The sequence below is a fragment of the Phyllostomus hastatus genome, unplaced genomic scaffold (genome assembly GCF_019186645.2).
Source record: "Phyllostomus hastatus isolate PE091 unplaced genomic scaffold, TTU_PhHast_1.1 phas_scaffold_501, whole genome shotgun sequence".
Lineage (NCBI taxonomy): Eukaryota > Metazoa > Chordata > Mammalia > Chiroptera > Phyllostomidae > Phyllostomus > Phyllostomus hastatus.
Genome location: NW_025334033.1, coordinates 27141315 through 27164511, shown reverse-complemented (window position 1 = coordinate 27164511; position 23197 = coordinate 27141315). Strand labels below are relative to the sequence as shown.

General features: G+C 37.5%; 1 protein-coding gene across 3 annotated transcripts; it reads right to left on the bottom strand.

Moving 5' to 3' along the window:
* Positions 1-8792: 8792 nt before the first annotated feature.
* Positions 8793-22243, bottom strand: LACTB (lactamase beta). Of its 3 annotated transcripts, none has more exons than XM_045823433.1 (6): positions 21812-22243; positions 21318-21384; positions 19437-19627; positions 18689-18950; positions 17084-17249; positions 8793-9614 (listed from the first exon to the last, which is right to left on the bottom strand). In XM_045823433.1, exons 1-6 carry the CDS (start codon positions 22172-22174, stop codon positions 9083-9085), a joined length of 1581 nt encoding a protein of 526 aa, XP_045679389.1. In that variant the 5' UTR covers positions 22175-22243; the 3' UTR covers positions 8793-9082. The 3 variants fall into 3 exon arrangements, 2 of the variants coding, with proteins under 2 accessions (XP_045679389.1, XP_045679388.1); XM_045823432.1 differs by having other exon boundaries at positions 8797-9614; positions 18605-18950; XR_006783816.1 differs by having other exon boundaries at positions 9485-9614; positions 17084-17245; positions 18605-18950.
* Between the last annotated feature and the right edge of the window lie 954 nt (positions 22244-23197).

Genomic DNA, 23197 nt, shown 5'->3' with positions numbered 1-23197 from the left:
GGAAGTATTGGGTTGGCCAAAAAGTTTGTTTAGTTTTTTTCTGTATGATGGCTCTAGTAGTGCTTAGTTGTCTTTAACTTCATTTGAAACAATTTTGTTAGATTGTGACACCTATCATAGCAACATGAATTTTTTTTTTTTTTAGATTTTATTTATTTTGTAGAGAGAGAGGAAGGGAAGGAGAAAGGGAAACATCAATGTGTGGTTGCCTGCTGTACGCCCCCAACCGGGGACCCAGCCCACAACCCAGGCATGTGCCCTGACTGGGCCTCAAACCTGGGACCCTTTGCAGGCCTGTGCTCAATCCACTAAGCTATACCAGCCAGGGTGCAGCATGCATTTTTAAAAAAACTTATCAAAATTGGTGAATTTTTGTGTAGCCATTTTAATATTGAAAATGAAAGAAGATGTACAACATTTTTGGCATATTATGCTTTCTTCAAGAAAGGTAAAAACACAGCTGAAACCCCCCAAAAAGATTTGTACAGCATATGGAGAAGGTGCTGTGACTGGTCGAACATGTCAAAAGTAGTTTGCAAATTTTCTTGGTACTATTGACATTTTGGCCAAATAATTCTTTGCTGTGGGGCTGTCTTGTGCACTGGAAGATGTTTAGCAGCACCCCTCACCTCTACCCACTAGAAGCCAATAATGGGAGATAGCTGACATACTCAAAATATCCAAATCAATAAAGTTATTGGTGAAAATGAAAAAGTGTCTTTTATGGAAAAAGCTAAACAGACTTTTTGGCCAACTCAGTATGATGGCTTTTGAGGAGGCTGCATTGTGAACTTGAGAGTACGTTAAATCTTACTAGAAATTGCAAGAGAGGGTATTACTGTTGTGTAGTGGCAGAAAGTTGAGCAACACGTGCCCACAGGAACATAGAAAATAAATGATAACTGGGTGATCTAGCTGAGATTTCCAGTGTTCAGTTTGCCTCCTGGCTTCTTCTTGCTGCTTATACAAGAGAGAGGTAAGTTAAAAGAAGGACTACTAAACAAAAAGGAATGCATATTGATAGTTTTTCAAAAATTCCCAGATTCCCCAAGTGGCAAAATAATGCTACATTTAAGAAATGGCTTCAAGACAAAGACAAAACAGAGGGAACTTTCAGGAAAACATGGTCTAAAGATGAAATTGAGGATATAAGCCTAAAAGTCCCTTAAAGCTGTAGAAAAAAACCAAGATGTTTTATTAGAAGCTTAATGGTGTTTTCTCCAATTGTCTCAGCAGAATCCCAAATTAGAGGTGGCTTATTCTGAAGAAATTTTGGGGTATGGCTTTTGTTTACTACCATGAATCCCAATGAGATTTGTAGGAGACTTGCAAAATTTTGAAAATTTATATTGGCAGATATACTGCTAAGTTAGACTGAAAGGAGAGAGTGCAAGAGGCCTTTGGACCCTCACATTTCTACAAGGAGAAAACAGACTGAAAAAAACATCCCACTAAGCTACAAACACATGCTACCCTACATGAGAAAAGAGTAACTCAGAGGACAGAATCAAGAACACAAAAATACTTAGCCAAGAATCAAGAATTGTTCCCTAGCCTTGAATACTAATCAAGGAGCTTCCAACCTGTGTCTGGTTGGATTCCACAATTCCTATGACTCTTGCATGTCTTCTACTTCTCCACTATTGGAAGAGGAGGATCTATAACAATTCTATGTATGCCATGCCATTGGATGTTGTACATGTGAGGGGCACATAACTTGTCTTTAGCCTACAAGTCTTCAGATCAATAGAAACTGTACTTGAGTTACTGTACTTAAGGAATTACCCACAAGGAGCCTCATTCACCCTTAGATCTGATTTAGATGATGGATACTGGGCTTTGAGCTGATAATATAATGAGATGAAGTTTTTGGAGGACTTAGGAGGAGGTAAATGTATTTTGCATTTGGGAAGGCCATGGATCATTGGGAGCCAGAGGTCAGACTACGGTAGCCAGCTTCCAAGATGATCCCCAGTGATGGCTACCTCCTGATAATCACACCCTGTGTAATCCCTCCAAGAGTGTATCGGCATTGGTCTGTGTGATCTATGCAAATGTGATGGCATATGACTTCTGAGGCTAGATTATAAAAGACATTGACTTCTTCCTGGCTGCTTTCTTGAATAACTTGTTCTGGGGAGGCCAATTACCATGACATTAAGATAACTCAAGCAATTATACAGAGAGGCTCACATGGTGAAAAACAGGCCTCTTGCCACCAACAAGCAGACGACTGATTCTTGCCACCAGTCATGTGGGTGAGTCATTTTGTAAGCATTTTCTCCAACTCCCAAGATCTTGTCTGCATCCTCGTCATAGACTCTGGCATCAGACCCACCCAGCTGAGCTACTTCTGAATTTCTGAGCCTCAGAAACCTCATAAGATAAGTAAATATTTGCTCTTTTAAACTGCAACAGATAGACTACTATACTATTTCTCATAATCTTGTTTCTGTCATATTAAAAGAATAAGGGATCCAAGATGGCAGTGGTGTAAAATGCTGAACTCGTCCACCCCACAAGCACACTGAAATACATACCCAGATAGAGAACAATTACTCATGAGAGACAATGGAGAGCTGAGTGAAACAGCTTCTGAACAACAAATAGGAGGAAGAGGCTGAATAGAGAAGGCTGGGAAACTGCAGGAGCTCTATGGAAGCTGTGGGAATTCTCTGAGGTCAGTGGTGCCAGTGAATAAGATTGTTTACATCCCCCTCCACCTTGATAAGGTGAGAGTTGTATTCAGGTGCTCTGGCTTACCTGGAAGGTTATGGTACCGTATTCCTGGACACACCACTTGAGCCCATATTGGCCTCTAACAAAGGGAGCAAACAGGATCAAAATGGCATTACTACACATACCTGGCCTCCCCACCCAGAGCTACACTGGCTCAAGTAGGCCAGTGCTCGGGATGCCATAGACACCCACTCAATTCCAAAAGCCTCTGTGTGCACAGCCTACACAGAAGTTTCTACACAAGGCCACCTTTTCAAGATTGGGGGAGAGAGCTATTTTATCTAGTTTATGTAAACATAGACAAACAAAATGAAGGTAGAAAAATATCTCTCAAATGAAGGAATAAGAAAAATCTCCAGAAAAGAGCTGTAAGGAAGCAGTTAAGTAATTTGCCTGATAAAGAATTCAAACAGCCCTGGCAGGTGTGGCTCAGAAGGTTGAGGGCTGTCCTGCAAACCAAAAGGTGACTGGTTCAATTCCTAGTCAGGGCACATGCTTGGGTTGCAGGCCAGATCCTCAGTTGGAGGCATGAGAGAGGCAACTGATCCATGTATCTCTCACACATCAACATTTCTCTCCTTCTCTTTCTCCCTCCCTTCTCCTCTCTCCAAAAATAAAGAAAATCTTAAAAAAAAAAGAATTCAAAGAAATGGTCATAAGGATTCTCACCAAACTTGAAAGTAGAATAGTAGAATAGAAGAACTTAGGAAGCACTTCAACAAACAGAAACTATAATAAAGAACCAAGGAGAGCTGAATACAATAACTGAAATGAAAAATACATTAGAAGGAATCAATAGCAGATTAGTTAATAGAGAAGAACAGATCAGTGACCCAGAAGATAGACTAGTGGAAATCAACCAATCAGAACAGCAAAAAGAAAAAAAACTTAATCCCCCCTCCCCCAAAGATATGTTCACAGCATGGTGGTGTTAGAGGACCTCTAGGTCTCTCCCCTTGAAGTTACAAGTTGGACAGCTATAATTCAGCAAAGGATTTGCTGTTCAACACACAACACGCCTGAGACATCACACACTGAGGTGATGGTGTGCTCAAAGGTGGGCATATCTGAGCAAACAAAGAAACCAGGGCAGGGAGGGGGAAGGATGGAGAAAAAAGCCTCATATAGCCCCAAGCTTGCCATAGCCCTAGTGGATAGAATAGCAGTGGGGCAGCTCCAACAGACACACCAGACTCAAGGGCAGAGACCGCAATTGGGCTTAGATGGCTGGCACACACTGAGATTGGGCCCAGGGACGGGGCAGAGAAATGATGAGAAAAACCCATAGTGCTTCAATGCCTCCCAGCACTGGACAAAGGGTTCTGCAGAGGACCCCCACCCCATCTCTCTGTGGCCCACCCAGAAGTAAAATCCTCTCTCCTCAGATCATGAAAGGACTAGAAAAAACTTACCAGCCTAAGCAGTCTGAACTCATTGTGGCTAAACCCATGAGGAAGAGAAGCAGAACCCTGGACGTACAAACCTACCACCCCCCCCGCCCCCTCCCCACCCCCCCCATTGTAGTGCAGCCTGGTAGAGGCAGCTAGGTCAGCTCAGAGCAGCCTGGCCAGTGCCTCCTGGCTATAGGAAGGTGGCACCAGGAACACACAAGAGACCTTAGCCTGCCACTTCCAATCCATGGGAGTAGTGCTCTGCGACTGGGGTAAAGTGGGCCCACCTCCTCCGGGAATTAGAAACATTTTCCACAGTAGAGGTGACATTGCACCACAGAGATCTCAGAAGCCCCAGTGGTGCAAGTAATTGAAAATAAACCTGTGCTCCAGTGCCACCTACTAAAAAACAAACAAACAAACAAAAACTACCTATTGACCTGCTAAACAGTGAGGTATCAAATTTACAAAGCAGTTTTCCTTCCCACAAATACCCAGGCAGAAAAATAATCCACCAAGCACAATGACTAATTATGATAACAAAGGAATTCAGAAAGACAATAAAAAATCTCCAGAAAATAAATTTAAAGACATTGAAGAATGTGATTTAAATGACAGAATTCAAGATTTCAGTTCTAAAAAAAACTCAACAAGATACAAGAAAACTCAAAACAGTAATTCAACAAATTCAAAATTAAAGTTGATGAACAAAAGTACTTCACCAAGAGACTGAAACTATTTAAAAAAATAACCAAATGGAAATTCTGGAGCTAAAGAACTCAATAAAAGAGATGAAGAATGAACTAGCAGGATTAGGAAATAGAGAAGACCAAAAGGAGGAAAGAATTGGTAACACAGATGATAGAAATTTTGAAATGGCTCAGGTGGAAGAAAAGAGTCAAGATTACAAAAAGAAGAAAGATAGAAAGAAGGAACTATCTGACTCCAGTAGAAAGAGCAATATAAGAATAATGAGTATATAAGAAGTAGAGGAGTGAGAGAAGGGAGCAGAGAGCCTATTCAAACAAATAATCAGTAAGCAAATCCCAAACCTATGGAAAGAGCCAGTTCCCAGAATCCAAGAAGCCAATAAAAGAACACCTTATTATCTCACCCCAAAAGGCCTTTTCCAAGGCACTTTATATTAAAACTGTCATAAATCAAATGGCAAAGAATTCCCAAGGCAGCCAGGGAAAAGAAGACAGTATCCTATAAAGAAAATCCCATTAGACTATCACTGGATTTTTCAACAGAAGCCCTACAAGCTAGGAGAGAATAGAATCAAATATTCAAATTATTTAAAGAGAGAAACCACCAGCCAAGAAAAATATATCCAGCAAAATTATCCTTTAGATATGAAGACATAAAGGCTTTTCAAGACATACAGAAGCTGAAGAAATTTACCAACACAAGACTTGTATTACAGGAAATACTGATGTGCATTCTTCTACTGGAAACAAAAAAACAAAACGATGCAAAACTATAAGCACAGTAACTAGCAGACAGCTGCAAGGGCAAACACAGACTCAAAGTGAAGGGGTGGAAAATGATTCTCCAAGCAAATGGCATCCGGAGAAAAGTGGATGTAGCTATACGTGTATCTGAGTATTTGTGAGGACACAAAACTAGCCTCAACAAATTTAAGAAGACTGAAATCATGCCAAGTAAATTCTCTAACTACAATGATTTGAAAGTAGTAATCGACTGCAAAAGGAAAGCATATATGCAGATTAAACAGCATGCTACTAAACAGTGACTGTGTCAAAGAAGAAAAAAAATCAAAAGATACATAGAGAAACATGAAAATAATACAACTAATCAAAATTTTGGGGATACAGCAAAAGTGGTAATAAGAGGGAAGTTTATATTTACAGGCCTACCTTAAGACTCAAGAAAAATCTCAAATAACTAATCCAACATTTTGCCATAACTAATGAGAAAAAGAGCAAACGAAGCCCAAAGTCAGCAGAAGGAAGGAAATAATGAAAATCAGAGCAGAAATAAATGAAATAGAGAACAAAAAGACAACAAAAAATAATGAAACAAAGAGCTGCTTATTTGAAAAGATTAATAAAATTGACAAACCTCTGGCTAGATTCACTAAGGAAAAAAAAAGAAAAGACTCAAACAGAATCAGAAGGAGGAGAAGTTACAACAGATACCATACAAATACAAATGACTATAAACAATACTATAAAAGGCTGCATCCACCAAATTTGATAACCTAGAAGATTTGGACAAGTTGTTAGAAATATATTGGGTTGGCTGAAAAATCTGTATGTTTTTTCTGTAAGATAAAAGACACTTTTCATTTTTACCAATAACTTTATTGATCTGGATATTCTGAGAATGTTGGTTATCTCCCACTATTGGCTTCTAGTGGGTAGAAGTCAGGAGTGCTGCTTAACATCTTCCAGTGCATACGACAGTGCTGCAGCAATGAGTTTTTTTTTTTGCCAAAATGTCAATAATACCAAGAAAATTTGCAAACCACTTTTGACATATTCAATCAGTCACAGCACATTCTCCATACACTGCACAAATCTTTTTTTTTTGTATTTCAGTTGTTTTTACCTTTCTTGAAGCAATAAAGCATATAATACACTGAAAATATTGCACATCTTCTCTCATCTTCAATATTAAAATGGCTGCACAAAAACTCACCAATTTTGATTTTTCTAAAATGCACACTGATATGATAGCTGTCACAATACACTCTAACAAATTGTTTCAAATGAAGTTAAAAACAACTAAGCACTACTAGAGCCATTGTACAGAAAAAACTAAGTGAACCTTTTGGCCAACCCAATAAAACCTTCCTAGACTGAATAATTAAGAACTGGAAAATCTAAATAGACTGACCAATAGTAAGAAAATTCAGTCATCAAAAAACTCCCCAAAAGTAAAAGTCCAGGACCAGATGGCTTCACTAGTGAATTCTACCAGTTCAAAGATTTAATCCATATTCTTCTCAACTCTTTCAAGAAATTGAAGAATAGACAATGACTACCTAGTCATTCTACAAAGCCAGAATTACCCTGATACCAAAAGTTGGCAAGGATGACACACACAAAAAGAAAATTACTGATCAGTATCTCATATGAATGTAGATGCAAAAATTCTCAACAAAGCATTAACAAACTGGATTCCTCAATACATGAAAAAGATAAAACACAATCAAGTTGATTTCATTCCAGGGGTGCAAAGATGTTTCAATTATGTAAATTGATCAATGTGATATACCACTTTAAAAATAAAAGATAAACATTATATGATCATATTTAATAGGTGTAAAAAGGTATTTTACAAGATACAATATCCATTTGTGATTAAAGTGCTCAATAAAATGGGTATAGAAGTATGCTTCAACATCGCAAAAACCACATATGACAAACCACAACTAAAACCATACTCCTAGCCACAGCAATCAGACAAGGAAAAGAAATAATGGGCATCCAAACTGAAAAGGAGGAAGTAAAACTCTCATTATTTGCAGATAACATCATGCTATATATACAAACCCTAAAGACTCCACCAAAAAACTATTAGAATAAGTGAATTCAGTCAAGTTGAAGAATATAGAATCAATATACAGAAATCTATTCCAAATATAATTTCCAAATATATAAGGAGCTCATACAACTTAATGTCAAAAAATAACCAGCCCAATTAAAAAATGGGCAGTGGCCCTGACCAGTGTGGCTATTGACTGGGTGTCGTCCTGCAAAGTGAAAGGTCACTGGTTCATTCCTGGTCAGGGCACATGCCTAAGTTGTGGGTTTGGTTCCCATTTGGAGTGCATATGAGAGGCAACTGGTCAATGTTTCTCTCTCACATCAATGTTTCTCTCCCTCTTTTCTCCCTTCATTCCCCTCTCTCTAAAAATAAATAAATAAAATCTTTTCTTAAAAAGGGCAGCAAATCAAATAGACTTTTCTCCAAAGAGGACATACAGATGGCCTGCAGATATATGAAAAGATGTACAGCATCACAAATTATCAGGGTAATGCAAATCAAAACCCCAACTAGATATCATCTCACACCAGTCAGAATGGCTATCATCAAAAAAATGAAATAACAAGGATATGGAGAAAGAGGAACACTTGTATACTTTGGGTGGGACTGTAAATCAGTACAGCCACTATGGAAAACTATATGGAGATTCTTCAAAAAGTTAAAAATATAACTGCCATATGACCCAGCAATTCCATTTCTGGGTATTTAGCTGAATAAAAACACTAATTTGTAAAGACATATGCACCCCTATGTTCACTGCAGCATTAATTATAATAGCCAAGATACGGACACAACATCAGTGTCCACTGATAAATTAATGGATAAAGAAGTTTATATATACGTATATGCGTGCACACACACACACACACATACATACACACACAATAGAATATTATGTAGCAATAAAAAAAGAATGAAATCTTGCTATTTGCAACAACATGGATGGCCCTAGATGGTACTATGCTAAGTGAAATAAGTCACACAGAGAAAAACAATGCAAAATGGTTTCACTTACATGTGAAATCTAAAAAACCAAAACAAATGAATAGACAAATCAACAGGCCATAGGTACAGAGAACAAGCTGATGATACCAAAGGGGAGGAGGTGAGGGTGAGGGGCTGGGTTAAAAAAAAAGACAAACTATTTTTGGAAGTTCCTGTTGAATGAGATTTTTCTCTATATCACACAGTCAAAAAGTACACATTTTTTATCAGAATATTTTATTTCAAGAGTTAACAATTTTTCCCAAAAAGTAAATACAATATAGTTATTTCCCTGAGTATAAAGAACTAACCCTACAATAAGACAATTACAAAATTAAGCAATTAGAGGTACATACTTTTTGCATTCAATTTTACATTACAAATTTATTCTTAAAAACGCCTATTTTGGAACTTTAATGTTTAAAAAAACAGTTCATTCTGCACCTGTGATGTTAAGGAATGTCTGACCTTTCTTTATCAAATTCCAGAGCAATCTTTAAAGCAGTGCTATTGAGTCCAACAGACTGCATGTTACATATGATAGAAACAACTATTCCTCTTGGAGGAACCTTGTTACACAGAGAGTCTGCATCCAGTTCTTCAGGAAGGATCAGCAGGACACTACTGGCACCCACAGCACCCCCAGTATGTGAGGCATAATGACGTTGCTTCCTGCAAGAACCGTAAGTTTGCTTCTTTTCCACAACACCCCATGCCATTGCATATTTGCCCTCTTTATCCCAAGACATTTCTGTGTTAGGGACTGGAGTCCAAATCATAACCATTGTTTCTGGTTTGAGATATCCAGGTAACAGATTTTCATTTGAGTTCTTAAACAGCCCAACTTGGTAACCATACAACATTGCATTCCCAAATTTCAGAAGGTCACCCACTGTAGACAGAAATCCACCACCAGCCCATTTATAGGAGTTATCCACGTAAGGTGTGTTGACAAGACGTCTCTTTTTATTGTAAACATAAAATCTAAAATAAAATAAGAATGGTCATTAAAAATTTAATAGTCTATTATTGACTTTACAGATGAAAATGAATAGGAAAATGTACATGAGACAGATTGAATTTCAATGTATTGATCACACATTTTTAGGAACTAACCACTAATTTTCAGTATGATTCAAATCTTAATTTTACAGATAGCTGAGGAAGCTAGTCTAATTACCTTGTGAATTAAAGCATCAAAGGTAACTTGTTTTTTTTCTATTGGTATTGCTTGCTCATGCTGAGTATATAAAACTTTTAATAACTGCAAAAAATTAATGACCAAAATTACACATGATATATTTGCCCATGCATATGCAGAAACACCTACAGTTTGGTAAATATTCCTTAGGCACAGTGAATCATGTCCCAAATGTGAATTTTGTTAAGTATTGAGTTGGCCAACAAGTTCATTTGTTTTTTTCTGTAAGGTGGCTCTAGTAGGGCTTAGCTGTCTTTAACTTCATTTGAAATAATTTTATTAGATTGTATTGTGATAGCTGTCATATCAGTGTGCATTTAAAAAACTTATCAACACTGGTAAATTTTTATGTAGCCATTTAGATACTGAAGATGGAAGAAAATGACATTTTCAGCATATTATGCTTCATTATTTCAAGAAAGGTAAAAAAAACAATGGAAAGGCAAAAAAAAAAAAAGATTTGTGCAGTGTATGCAGAAGGTGCTGTGACTGATATAATGTGTCAAAAGTGGTTTGCAAAATTTTGTGCTGGAGACTTCTCACTGGAGGATGCTCCAAGGTTGGACAGACCATTCAACTGGAAGTTGATAGTGATCAAACTGAGACATTAACTAAGAATAATCAATGTTAACCATGTGGGAGATAGGCAACATATTCAAAATATCCAAATCAATAAAGTTATTGGTTAAAATGAAAAATGTATCTTTTATTTTACAGATTAAACTAAATGCACTTTTTGGCTAACCCAGTAAAAGAGTACACATCAGGAAATTTAGAAATAAGGTTAATATATGTAAGGAGACTAGATATCTTGGCTAAAAATACCATAGAAATACCATGTATATTGATGTGATGGGGTATTTTTGTGGTGTGGTAAAAGAAACTGGAGTTAGCAAATCTCACCTTGAACCTCATCCTTTCTAGCTACTCTTGTTTTATTTAACAAACACTTATACAGTTCTCACATGTGCAAAGCATTGTTCTAAGAGCTACATAAATATGAACTTATTCTTGTAACAAAATTAGGAGATAGTTACTACTATAATCCCTATTTTACCGATGAGAAAACTGAGACATGGAGAGTATAAATAAACTTATCCACGTTCACACAGCTGGTGAGTGGCAGAGTTGAATTGAAACCCAGGTAACCTGGCATCCCTATGCTATGTTGCCTCTCAGCTTCAGCATCCTACCTCATTGTAAAATGAGGATAAAAGAAAATCTACTTTGCGGAGTTAAAAAATACATGGACAATACACTTTGCATGTTTCAGGCAGGTACTTAATAAATGATAGCTGTTATTTAGTTGTGCATTCACCAATTATTGATGGAGCACTCACTCTGTGCCAGGCACTGTTTGGATGCTGGGATAAAGTGTTGTAAGAGCCAAATTGACCTCATGAGGTTTCTATTCCAATGTGAGGAGGAGGAGACTATAACATAAATAGTAGGCAAATAAAATTTAGTCACAAAATAATTAAATGAAAAATGAAACGGCTCAGGAGATCCTTTCTTTCAAGACTCATAATAAAATGATACTTTTAGATTTTTAGTTTGCTGACTCTCTCACCTATAATGATCTTCATCTTCGTTCTACTTTGGCTATTGAAAATCACTGTCAGATCTGAATCTCACAATCACTTTAAATTGTTCTAAGGTCTCCAACTCAGAAATTTCTTCCTATGACTTCCAATTCTTCCAGCCATCCAACCAAACCTGCTCTCTGCCCTCATGCAAGAGGTTCTGAGCAGTAGTGAGAGGAAGCCTTACTAGATGCCTGCTCACACAGGCCAGGCTGGTGAAGAAAGTAGTTCAGTGTGGCTGGAGCAGAGAGCTGGAGGGGATAAGTGGCAAGACGTGATGTTGGAGGAGTAGACATGGGACTGGTCATCAAGGATTGATTTCCTGTGCTATGCTAGGAACTTTATCTCCTTCACCTTATTTCACAAAACGCTCCAGTTTCCTAGATTCTAAGGGAAAAAAAACCTTTTATCTTTTTATTCTTCTTACATCTTGCAGGTCATAGTCCTTTCTCTCTCCTCATTTACTGCCCAGCTACATAAAATAGTCCACATCTCTTGTTGCCATGCACTCACACTCTGCATTCATTCGACTCCTTAAAATCTGGCTGCCATTCCCCATCACAACCAAACTGCTCTCTAGGGGTTATCAGGGATCTTCCATTCCCCTTTGTACAGTCCTCATCCCATTTGCCCGACTGTTACCCAGCATGCCCCTGACACCCCTCAGGCAATCCTGCTCCAATCTCTCCTCCAGCTCGCCAGCCTATGGTTCCCTACACCCCCCTAATCACCAGTGGCTCCAGTTCCCCAGGTCTTTTCTTGCAGAGATAACTATGCATCTGTACCACAACCCCTATCCCAAATTTACAATCACATTTTCTGCTAGCATTAATAATTCTCAAATTTTGTTTTGGAGGAGGGCAGGAAAGTTGTTTATCAGAATCACCTCTGGACCTCCTCCCTCCCAAAATTATATCCTCCCTTCAAAATTAACAACTTTGGGGGGACTGTGGGCATAATCAGAAAAGTAACTCTTTTTCTTTCAAGATTCTTATGTGTCTCCTAAAAGCCCAAGTGATAATATTGGGTGATGCAGGGGTGGCCATAAGTATGTACTCTGAGGATGAAAAAAGTCTGCAGAGAATCTTAATATGCTCTCTTGAGAACCAATGACTTGATATGTGGTCTTCTCATGTCTCAAAATGAACATGGCTAAAATTAGTATCTTCCAAACCTTCTTCTCATATTTTCCCTCTCCATTAAAACCTTGGTTGACTCTCTTGTCTGCAACTCTTATATCCAACAAGATGCTAAACCCTACTGTTTAAACTCTGTTTTGTGTCTTATCCTTTCTTCCTTCCATTCCTATGGCCAGTCCCATATTTTAGGTCCTAATACTTTTTGTCTAAACACTGAATACACTTGGAGTTCCAAGCCAATCAAATCTAAAAGAAGCCAAATAAAAGAAATACATTTTTCTCATTCAGAAACATAGTTCTTAAAGTGAACTCCAAGTTTGTAAGCTAGGAGAGAAAGACCAGTATATTTTGGCTAATAACCAGCTTTGTGCAAAGCATTTCAAACCACTTATATCAAGGCTAGAAATTAGAACTCTTCAGTTATTCCTCCTTTAAAATACAAAACTATGGAGAATTTCAGATTTTAATCTAAAATTCTAAACTTTAAATAGTTATATTTTAGATTTTAATCCCTTGATTCTTTTTCATAGAGTACAAATTAATAGCTTTTCATAAACATGATTTATTCAGCTGGATAATAACTTTCAAATTCACAAGGAATTTCTGCTCAAAACAAATGGGGTATAGACACAAGTTCTTGAGTGGGTTACTGGGACACCTTTGTACCTGAGTAACTGATGGAATGATGCCAGATGACAAGCAGCCTCTTCCTATTTGCTTACGAGTCTCTAGATTCTGCATTAGAACATTATATAACCACAGAACTCTATATCTACAAACTTAGAAATTCAAAATACTTTTATGTTTAAAATGCTTCTTAAATGCACCACTTTGTATTTTATTGTTGTGAAAAGTTAAAAAACCTACAGAATTTAAAATGCATACGATAAAAACCAATCCACTTTAACATTCAGCATTAACATCTGGATTGAATTTACGACTAAAGTCTGTCAGCCAAAGGCATAAGAAACAAGGTGTAATTTTAGAAGATAATCTAGAAAATAAATAAATAATAATAATAAAGAGAATAAAGAAGGTAAAGGCCATACTTATACTGTCAAAATGTAGCAAGCACTTCAGAAAACATTCATTTTATTTGGTTTTGGTCCCAACCAATTATAAAAGAGACTTTTGTTACAAGTATTGTGCCAAATGCATAGAAAATATGAACTAAGCCCTGGCTGGCTGACTCGGTTGGAATGTCGTCTTGTGCACCAAAAGGTTGTGGGTTCGATTACCAGTCAGGGCACATACCTAGGCTGTCAGTTCACTCCTTGTTGGGACCCATACAGGAAACAACCTATTGTTGCTTCACTCTCTTTCTCTCTCTCTCTAAAAATATCAATAAATATATCTTTAGGTGAGGATTAAAAAATATGAGCAAAGCCTAATAATAAGCTAATGCATTGACTAAGGATTCTCATAACAACAAACTTTCAGTAGCAAGAACATTCACTCCACTCCCTTGCAGATATTTACTTAAAGGGTTATTTAGTTTATTTGCCTACACAGAATATGCCTGTTATACAGACTCAATATATATATTTGCATACACAGAATCAATATCCTTACTTTTCCACTAAAAAAACACCTGATTTTACTAAAGAAAGCAATGTACCCAGCTAAAAACTAATTTCTCTGCTTTCTTTACAAGCAAGTGTGGCCTGTGACTAAAATTCTGGCCAAATACATGTTAGTATGTTGGGGTGGGATTCTGGGGAAATGCCTTAATAAGTGACAGAAACTGAGAGACATTATTTTAAACATAGAAATGTACACACAGAAAAGTGATAAAGACAATAAATATTTACTCTTGGGATACAATAAATCTAAAAAGACATGGCCAGGATAGCATGAACATATTTAATTTAGAATTATGACCTAGGAGTCAGTAGACTAAGTAACAAAGTTGGAAACTTTTGCTGGAAATTTTATTTCCTGCAAAATGGTAACATAAAACAAATGAATAGAAATATGCATTTACTAAGTTTACTTTAAGGTTTTATTTAAAATAAATACATATGTTGAAATGATTTCTTTTACTCCCTAAACTCTCTAAAAAAAGGTGGTCCCTTTGAGCTCTTTTCAAACAATTACTATAAAAAAAAAGAAAGAAAAAAAAGAGGAATCACTTGACTTTTAGAGGCCCAAGTAGGTAATAAGTCAACTAAACTGGACAGAATGTTTTCCTAGGCAACAATCTTACCATCCTATTTTCTTTCAGTAGCCCATTTAACCTAAATCAATCAACTACCCCTTTAGCACCATTGGGTACTACCAAAATCTGAAGAAAAAACCCAGAGTAGATAGGAACCATTAATAATATAAATGGAATCCCACTGTCTTTTTTCAAAGAATGGGAGATAAAAAATGAACTCATCATATGCCATATTTTGATTTTTGTGCAAGTCAGAAATTAATCACTCATTAAGAAAACGGCAAATGAGTGGTAGCTGCTCTGCAGTCTGTACATTCACAGAGGCTTCATTTTCTTAGTGAACACATGATCTTCTTCTCTCCCTTACATATGTCTAAGAATTCATTGTCAAATGCCTAGATCTAAATCAGAACAAGGTCATGAATCTATGCCATTTTTATTAGAGAATCTTTTTAAGATTCAATTGACAATCTATGGTTATTTGTCAAGTTTTCTTATACTTTCCAGTAAAATATAATGTTGTACAAGAAAACAAGCAAGCAAACACACACACACACACACACACACACACACACTAAGAGTCTGAACTGGTTGAGAACTACGGGCCATTTTATTTTATTTTTTAGTTTCTTTTTTTTTTTTAAATCATCACCCAAGGATACATTTTTATTGCTTTTGGAGATAAAGGTAGAAGGGAGGGGGAGGGGAGAAGCAGGGTGTGGGGGAGGAGAGAGAGGGAGAGAGACAGAGAGAAAGATATGACAATCAGTTGCTTCCTGCCTCCAGTGTGTGCCTGATGGGAGGTGGAACCTGCAACCCAGGTGTGTACCCTGACCAGATACCAAAGCTGCAACCTTTTGGTGTACAGGAAGATGCTTCAACCAACTGAGCCAGCTGAGCCACCTGGCCAGGGCCAGGCAATTTTAAAATTAAAATTCATTGCTTGCTGCTAACCCAATTTCTTTTAGGTCCAAAAAAATCTTTCAGACTGACTAGGAATGCACATTTAATTCCTTTAAATAAGCTGATAACTTTAAAATGGTAATTTAAATACAACAGAAGATTAAACAAAACTGGTGTGGAGACAGGAAGATAAAACTAAAAATATCCCACCATTTCATCTATTTCAAGTACTGTTAAGTAATTAAAGTGTGTGCAAATGGAAATAGGCAACAGTAGATTTGTTAAATGTTAACTTTTTAACAAACCAAATAATTAGAGTAAAATGGAAAAGAAGACAACATAACCATAAAATTCTTATTAGCCATTAGTTTCAAAATTTTCACCCAATGCCCCTTTTACAGATTACTAGTAAAAATTATGATAGATTTTTCATTTGCTATATTTCAATGAAATGACTATCAAACTTTTACAGTAGAGAAACCTGGCAAGTACCACCTCAACAAAGCAATTAAAATTACCATCACCAATAATGGGACAGAGACATCATGAGACTTCTGCTATAATGGACATTATTGAGACAATTGGCAAAATTTGAATACGGTCTGTAGATTTGTTAGAAAGCATTGTCATAGTTAGTTTCCTGAATGTCCTTGTTTTTAGAAAATACAAATCTAGATATATATATCCGTAAAGAAATAAATGCCATGTCTGCAACTTACTTCCAAATGGTTCAGGAAACACCCCGCCACCAAAAACACGTATAGATAGATAAAGCAAATGTAGTAAAATGATAACATTTGTGGAATCTGAGTGAAGAGTATATGGAAATTCTTTATACTTTTAACTTATTCTTATAACTTTTATCTTTGTTTATTTTTAAATTGACTTTAGAGAGAGAGAAGGAGGGAAAGAAATGGGGAGATGGACAGAAAGAGAGCTGAGAGAGAGAGAGAAACATCGCTTTGTTGTTCCACTTATTTATGCATTCATTGTTTGATTCTCATATGTTCCCTGACCAGGAACTGAACCCACAACTTTGATGTATTGGGACAATGCTCTAACCAAATGAGCTAGCTGGCCAGGGCCATATTATAACATTTTTAGAGTAAATTATTCTTATAACTTTTCTGTAAGTATAGAATAATTTCAAAATAAAAGTTAAAACAATTAAAAGTAATAAAAGGTAAACAAACAAAGCATTAGCTATAAACATTTAAGAAAAAGAGATGATTAAAGAGTAAATTATAGATGCTCATGATGGGTGCAATTATGGTTTAATTATTCATGTGCTTAAAGTATCATTGCTGCCTTTCATCCAAGGATCTTGGGAGTACTTTACAAACACACTTTATAAATGAAAAAGGAGACATGTAGAAAAGCTCCCAAAATGTGGCAAGTTGATTTTGGTAAGGAGATAAGGAAAATTTGATTTTTAATTGATAACATAGTATTAAGATGTAACCATTTACCTTGCTCTATTGTAAATCACTGGTTCATTTTCTTCCTGCACAGTTGTCAGCATATCCAAGTCATGGAATATTTTCTGCATATAGTCCAAAAATTTATATCCTGAAGCTCTTTCAACTATGGCTGCCAGTAGGGTATAGCCAAAAGTTGAATACAAAAACTGACTACCTTGAGACATCATTGTAGGGAGGAAAAAAGAAAATGATTCATTATTATTTAAAAACATGTAAAATATTTTCCCACTGAAAATTGGTATATCCCTTAAAAAGGGAATATTCACTTTAGCATTTATAAAACATCATGGATGATATATTAAACTTACTCAGCTTTGTAATGGCCCTGCTTATTCCATGCCCCTAACACAACAAAATGATGATCAGTATACTTAAAATTTCACATGAATCTATACTCCTTTCTATCATAATAAAATAAACAAATAATCCTACCTCAAACGTAAGAAATATCCTATAAACTGGCAACAAAATAGGAAGGGGAGGAGAAGCAAATTTGGATTCTTGAGTCAACTGTGTTGTTCTGAATATACTCACTCCTCATTGTTTAAGGCATAAATAGTTGTACAAGTTATTTTAATAAAACATATGTAGACATAAAAACCTTTTTTCAAATATATATTACAATACAAATAAATATTCAAATATATGTATTGTTTTAAATATTAACTTCTTTTCATTTTAGATTCTGGAAACATACTAAAAATGGGTGAGAACCTTATTTTTAAAGACAAAATCCACAATTATATATTAATGTCTTCACTCTTATTAATTACACCTATATAATACTTACTCATAGTAAAACATCTTTTAAAATGAAAATGAAATAAAAGAAATCTATGGTGAGTTTGAAGTATTAAGTGGTTTCAATAGGCATACCAAAAGGTATGCAAAAACAAAAAGTTATTTTTATAAATGTTTTTTTTGAAATAAAATTAAGTTGATGAACACTAATTTCTTTAAGGAATAAAGGCAAAGTAAGCTGAGTAGTTTAAATTATAACTAAATATTAAAATACTAGCAATACTTTATCATGTCCCCTTTGGCACTTCGGTCCAAATTTGTTTGGACCATTTATAATCCACCTAACGACTGAGTAGCCTCCATGAGGCTAAACCTAAACAACTAGCTGCCTGGATGCTAGGCAGGAATTACATGTTAAGTTCTTAACTACTGTTAAGAAATACAGACAAGCCCTGGATGGGGTGGCTCAGCTGGCTGGAGCTTATCAGTAGACCAAAGGGTCGTGGGTTCAATATCTAGTCAGGGCACAAACCCAGGTTGCTGTGTTTAATCCCCATTTGGAGCACATAAAGCAATGAAAAGCTAAATGTCCTTGGGTGAGGGCAAAAAGAAAGAAAAGAAATGCAGACAGTAGGCAAGCACTGGACTAATAAAATCTGTGCCTCAATCACCTACCGTATCTAAAGCATTCAGGATGGTATTTTGGATTTTCTGAAAATTAACACTTCAATAATGATGACTTTGTTAAAAGAAGAAATTAACACTCACCAGGCTTAAAGAACAAAGGATCATTTTTAAATAATCTTAGGGATTCAATTGAATTTTCAAACTTTTCTTTCAAATATAGTTCACCTTGTTCAAAATCATTTTTTTTCTTGCCAGGTTTGGAATTCCGGCCTTTGGCTTCATCCTGCTCTGTCTTAGCTTTAGCAAAGTCATTCCTTTCATTACTTTTGCCTCCTTTTTCTTTTAACTCTTTTTCTTGGTCAGCTTCTATCTCTTTCATGATTTTCAAGGCTTTGTAAGCTTTCTCTTCTTTCACCTTTTTCATGTCCTTTTCATAATGACGAATTCCACTTAAGTGGGAAATCAATAATCTTGTTGTGACAGAAACCTAATTGTAAAAACATGAGAATTAATTGCATTATTAAACTATAACAAAAACTATCCTCAGAATAATACCTCAGTAACAGTTTCCATTTTAAACTGCTGTTAGAAAAATATGTAATATACAAATTTTTAGCCTCAAATTTCAAGAAATACCCACTTGTTATCATCTGGATTAAAAAAAATTAACAATAATTAAAAACAAATCAAAGGGCCCTGGCTGGTTATCTCATTTGGTTATAGTATTGTCCCCATAGGCCAAGGTTGTGGGTTTGACCCCAGTCAGAGCACACACAAGAAGCAAACAATGAGTTCATAAGTAAGTGAATGACACATCTGTGTTTCTTTCTCTGTTTCTTTTCCCTTCTTCTCTCTCTAAAGATCAAAATTAAAAAAGAATTTAAAAGAAACCAAACTAACCCGAAAAATCCTATGCAACTTTTTAACTACTATTAAATGTGCCATTTGTAAAATGACCTGTTAGTTTCATTACCTTTTCACCTTCATATTCTTTTTCTGGGAATTCGGGAACATAATGTTGTACTGGAATATCAAGATCCAGTTTCCCTGCTTCCCACAATTTGGCAAGAGCAACCATGGTAAGGCTTTTGCTGATACTGGCAATTCTCATAACTGTCTCTGGTTTGCATGGTACACGGTTCTCCACATCGGCATAACCTAAACCTTTGGGGGAAAAAAGCAAAAAATCATTACTAATTAGCTTCATGGTCAAAGGAGTCTTGAAAAACTGGAAAACACTATTTTAAAATATCCTGTGTATTCATCTAAAGAAAAGATATTCCATTTTTTAAAAATGATTTTCTTTCTTTCTTTATTTTTTGAGCTAAAGGAAGGGAGGGAGAAAGAGAGGGAGAGAAACATCGATTGGCTGATTGGCTGCCTGTCATATGACCCCAACAAGGAACTGATCACAACTCAGATGTGTGCCCTGACCAGGAACTGGACCCTGGCTTTCCGCTTTGCAGGGCAAACACTCAGCCAACTGAGCCATGCCAGGCAGAGCAATATTCCACTTTTATAAGCTAATGAAAAGTTAACATGTAAGGGATGAGTGTCTTGACACTGACCACAGTAAGTCTAACAATCTAACCTTGTAACTGAACCGGATTATACTTTGGGTGCAACAGTAGTTTTCTGCCTGATTCAAATACTAATTTTTCTTAGTTTACCTAAATGATTCGGTTATTCCACATTTTAAATAAATTACTATACATCCTTTAAAGAAAACATCGTTTTTCTCCAGATTACGTTTATTCTTGATTTTTGAGTGATTTTCCACTGAATTCCTTAAAGTAGCTTCCAGTAAAAACAAATGTGAAGAGGTCCTACAAACCCAACCTAGCTAACTATCAATTCAATTTAGCTGCAAGTCAGAAGAAAAACAATGTACTATCAATTTAAAGCTCCTACAAAACTTTTTAAGTTTGATTTCATCTCTGGACTGGCTGGAAGTGGAAATCTAAGAAATTTAAGGAACTGAGATCTGAGAAGAAAGGCATACAATGATTGTTTTTAAACTGTAAAGGGATTATGCTATAATATTTGCATAAAATCAAAGCCTTCACCTATAAAGCTTACATTTGTATAAATTCAGTTACAATATTTTTCATAAACTAGGTATATTGATTAGGTTATACTTATACTTGGGGGAAGAATCATTTTTCTTTAAATTCAGTTCCCTGCTGCCCCCATAAGTAGTAAATAAGTACTACTTTATTTAAATGATGTCTGAAACAACATTTCCTGGAAGTATTTTTCCTCAAAACCTAGGATGACCAATTGGTCCAATTTGTGTGGAATGAAGAAGTAAATCAAGTTATAAAATATGATTTGATAAAAATATCATAAAATGATTAGAAATCCCCAAAGCTTCTAGCTTTTTGTTTCAAAAAATTAGTTGGCACTTCTGCAGATTCAAAAAAGTAATAAAGTAAACTCGGTAAGGTCAAGAATCATGTACCTATTACAGAATAGGCGACTCAATAAATTGTTGACTGAATTAAAAAGAAAAACAAAATTCAGACGTTTTATCTACTCATAAGGGTTATCTACAAATATGCAGTTAACAGACAGTTCTATGTACAACTTTCAGAACAATAAATCCAGTCTTTAAAGAAGAGTGGGCATAGGAACAAGCCACTTTTAAGAGTCCAACTTATTCATTAGACACATTTTAAATCTTATTGATAGGAACTGGGTACTTTATTCTATTAGATACATTTTCAGCAACATGGATACTTTTATGTAAACTGAACAGCATTTCATGAGATTTCGCGCCAAGCAGTAAAACATCAAGATCTCATTTACCAGCGGGCACAAAACAAGCTACTAAATAACACTTTCCTGCGCCTACCTTCGGACCAGATTTCTTTTCCATCTACTGAGACTCCAACCACTATGCCGGGCGCGCCCACCTCATCCTAACAGCGAAGGGGAAAGGAAAGGACAGTTCAGACTAGCGGCAATACTTCGCACAGCTACCAGCGCAGGCATCCATAGCGAGCTCCAGGCCCCGCCCCCGACACGCGCCTCTATCTGGGCTCCGCCCACCCCAGTTGCGGCCCGGCCGGGTGCTAACGGGTGAGGGGTGTGCCCGGCTGGCACCCTGAGTGGGAAGGGGCGGTCCTCAAGGCGGGCGGTGACCTCCACCCCGATTTGGGCAACCCCCCAAGAGCGTGTGACCGTGGCCGGGCGGTCGGAAAACGGGAAGTCTTTCTCAGAAGCTGACCGTGGGCATCCCACAGCCCTGATTGGAGTTAGCTCCGCCCGGGGAGTTGACCACCGAAGGGTCCCATTCCCGGGTTAGGGCGCGGGGTTCCCGACCGCCTACGACCCTCGTCGCCGTACCTTGATCCTGTGCAGTAGGTCACGGCTGCTGTCAATGGCTCTGGCGTAAAGCCTGGAGGTGGGCGGCGTCGGGGTCTGCGGAGACCAAGGGGCTAGGGGCTGCTCTTTCGGCGGCGGCGTCTCCACTTGAGGCGACACCTCCGGGTCGGGGGCCGTCGGTGACGGCGCGGGGGTTGCGCCCCTCAGCCCGCCGGCCAGCTTCACTCCGAGCGCCAGCCCTAGCCCTAGCCCGAGGCCCCCGACCCAGCCGGGGCCGAGCGGCGGCAGCCTAGCACGATAGTGGGCTGTGCGCCGCCCGCAGCCCCAGGCCAAGCCCCCGGGGGTCGCGGCTCGGGTCGTCACGGCTGACGGGAGCCGGTACATGGTGTCTCGGGAGAGACAGCAGCCTCGAAGTTAGCTCCGGCGGGGCCGGCGGCAGAAGCACTGGGGAGAGAGGGGAAGGGAAGGGAAGGGAGTGGAGGGGGCGGCGACCGCGCTCAGGCCCTAGCAGTCGACGCCCGATGGCCCGAGCGCCGATCGCATCGAGCCCTTCCTCTCCTTCCCCGCCCTGGCCTTGTCTCTAGATTATTTCTTCCACTATTTCCCCTCAGATCAAGTGTTACTTCCTCAGAGAAGCCTTCCTACTCCCTGGGAGAACTCCTTTGGGAGTTCTAGCCACACCTTGACCGCCAGTGCGCACACCTCCTTAAGGGCACCTAACACTTCGTCTCATTGAACTAATCTGATTTCTTACCAGACTGTGACATCTCTGGATCCTCCGCTCCTGGAACAGTGCCTGGCATCTCTTTTTCTCTCTGAACCCTCTTTTCTCTCTCTTGCCACCTTCATTTTTTATGTTTCATTTCAGCTCAAAAGGCTCTTGTAAAAGTCTCTTATTTCCAGAAGTCCAGCTCCACACCACATCAAACATATTAAGTTATGTACAGGTTTTACATTATATATTTTTGTTATTGTAAAGAAAGGTTTTTAAAAATTTTGCACTAGAATTTTTTTAATCCAAAATAATGCACATAATTTACAGTTAAGCCATGATTTCTGGATGATCAGATATTCTTGTGCAATAAGAAATCTAACCTCAAATTGCTACAAAATCTAAAAGCTGTATAATCCTAACTGAACAAGTAAAGACATAATGTTAATTTTGAAGATAATTAAATTTCCACTCCAATTTTACAATTTTCTCTTTATACTTTGGTATACACACATACACACACATTCCTGAAAGATTTTTGAGAGCTTGTTGGCCTTAACTACAGGGGCAATGTACTTAATATGTAAAATTATCCTGTCTTTTCTTGAGGGTGGAGTAGACAGAGTTCACAGATTTGCATCGATAAACTGTTGTCAGGGGGGAAAAGCGATAAACATCTTCAGCTAATAATTGTT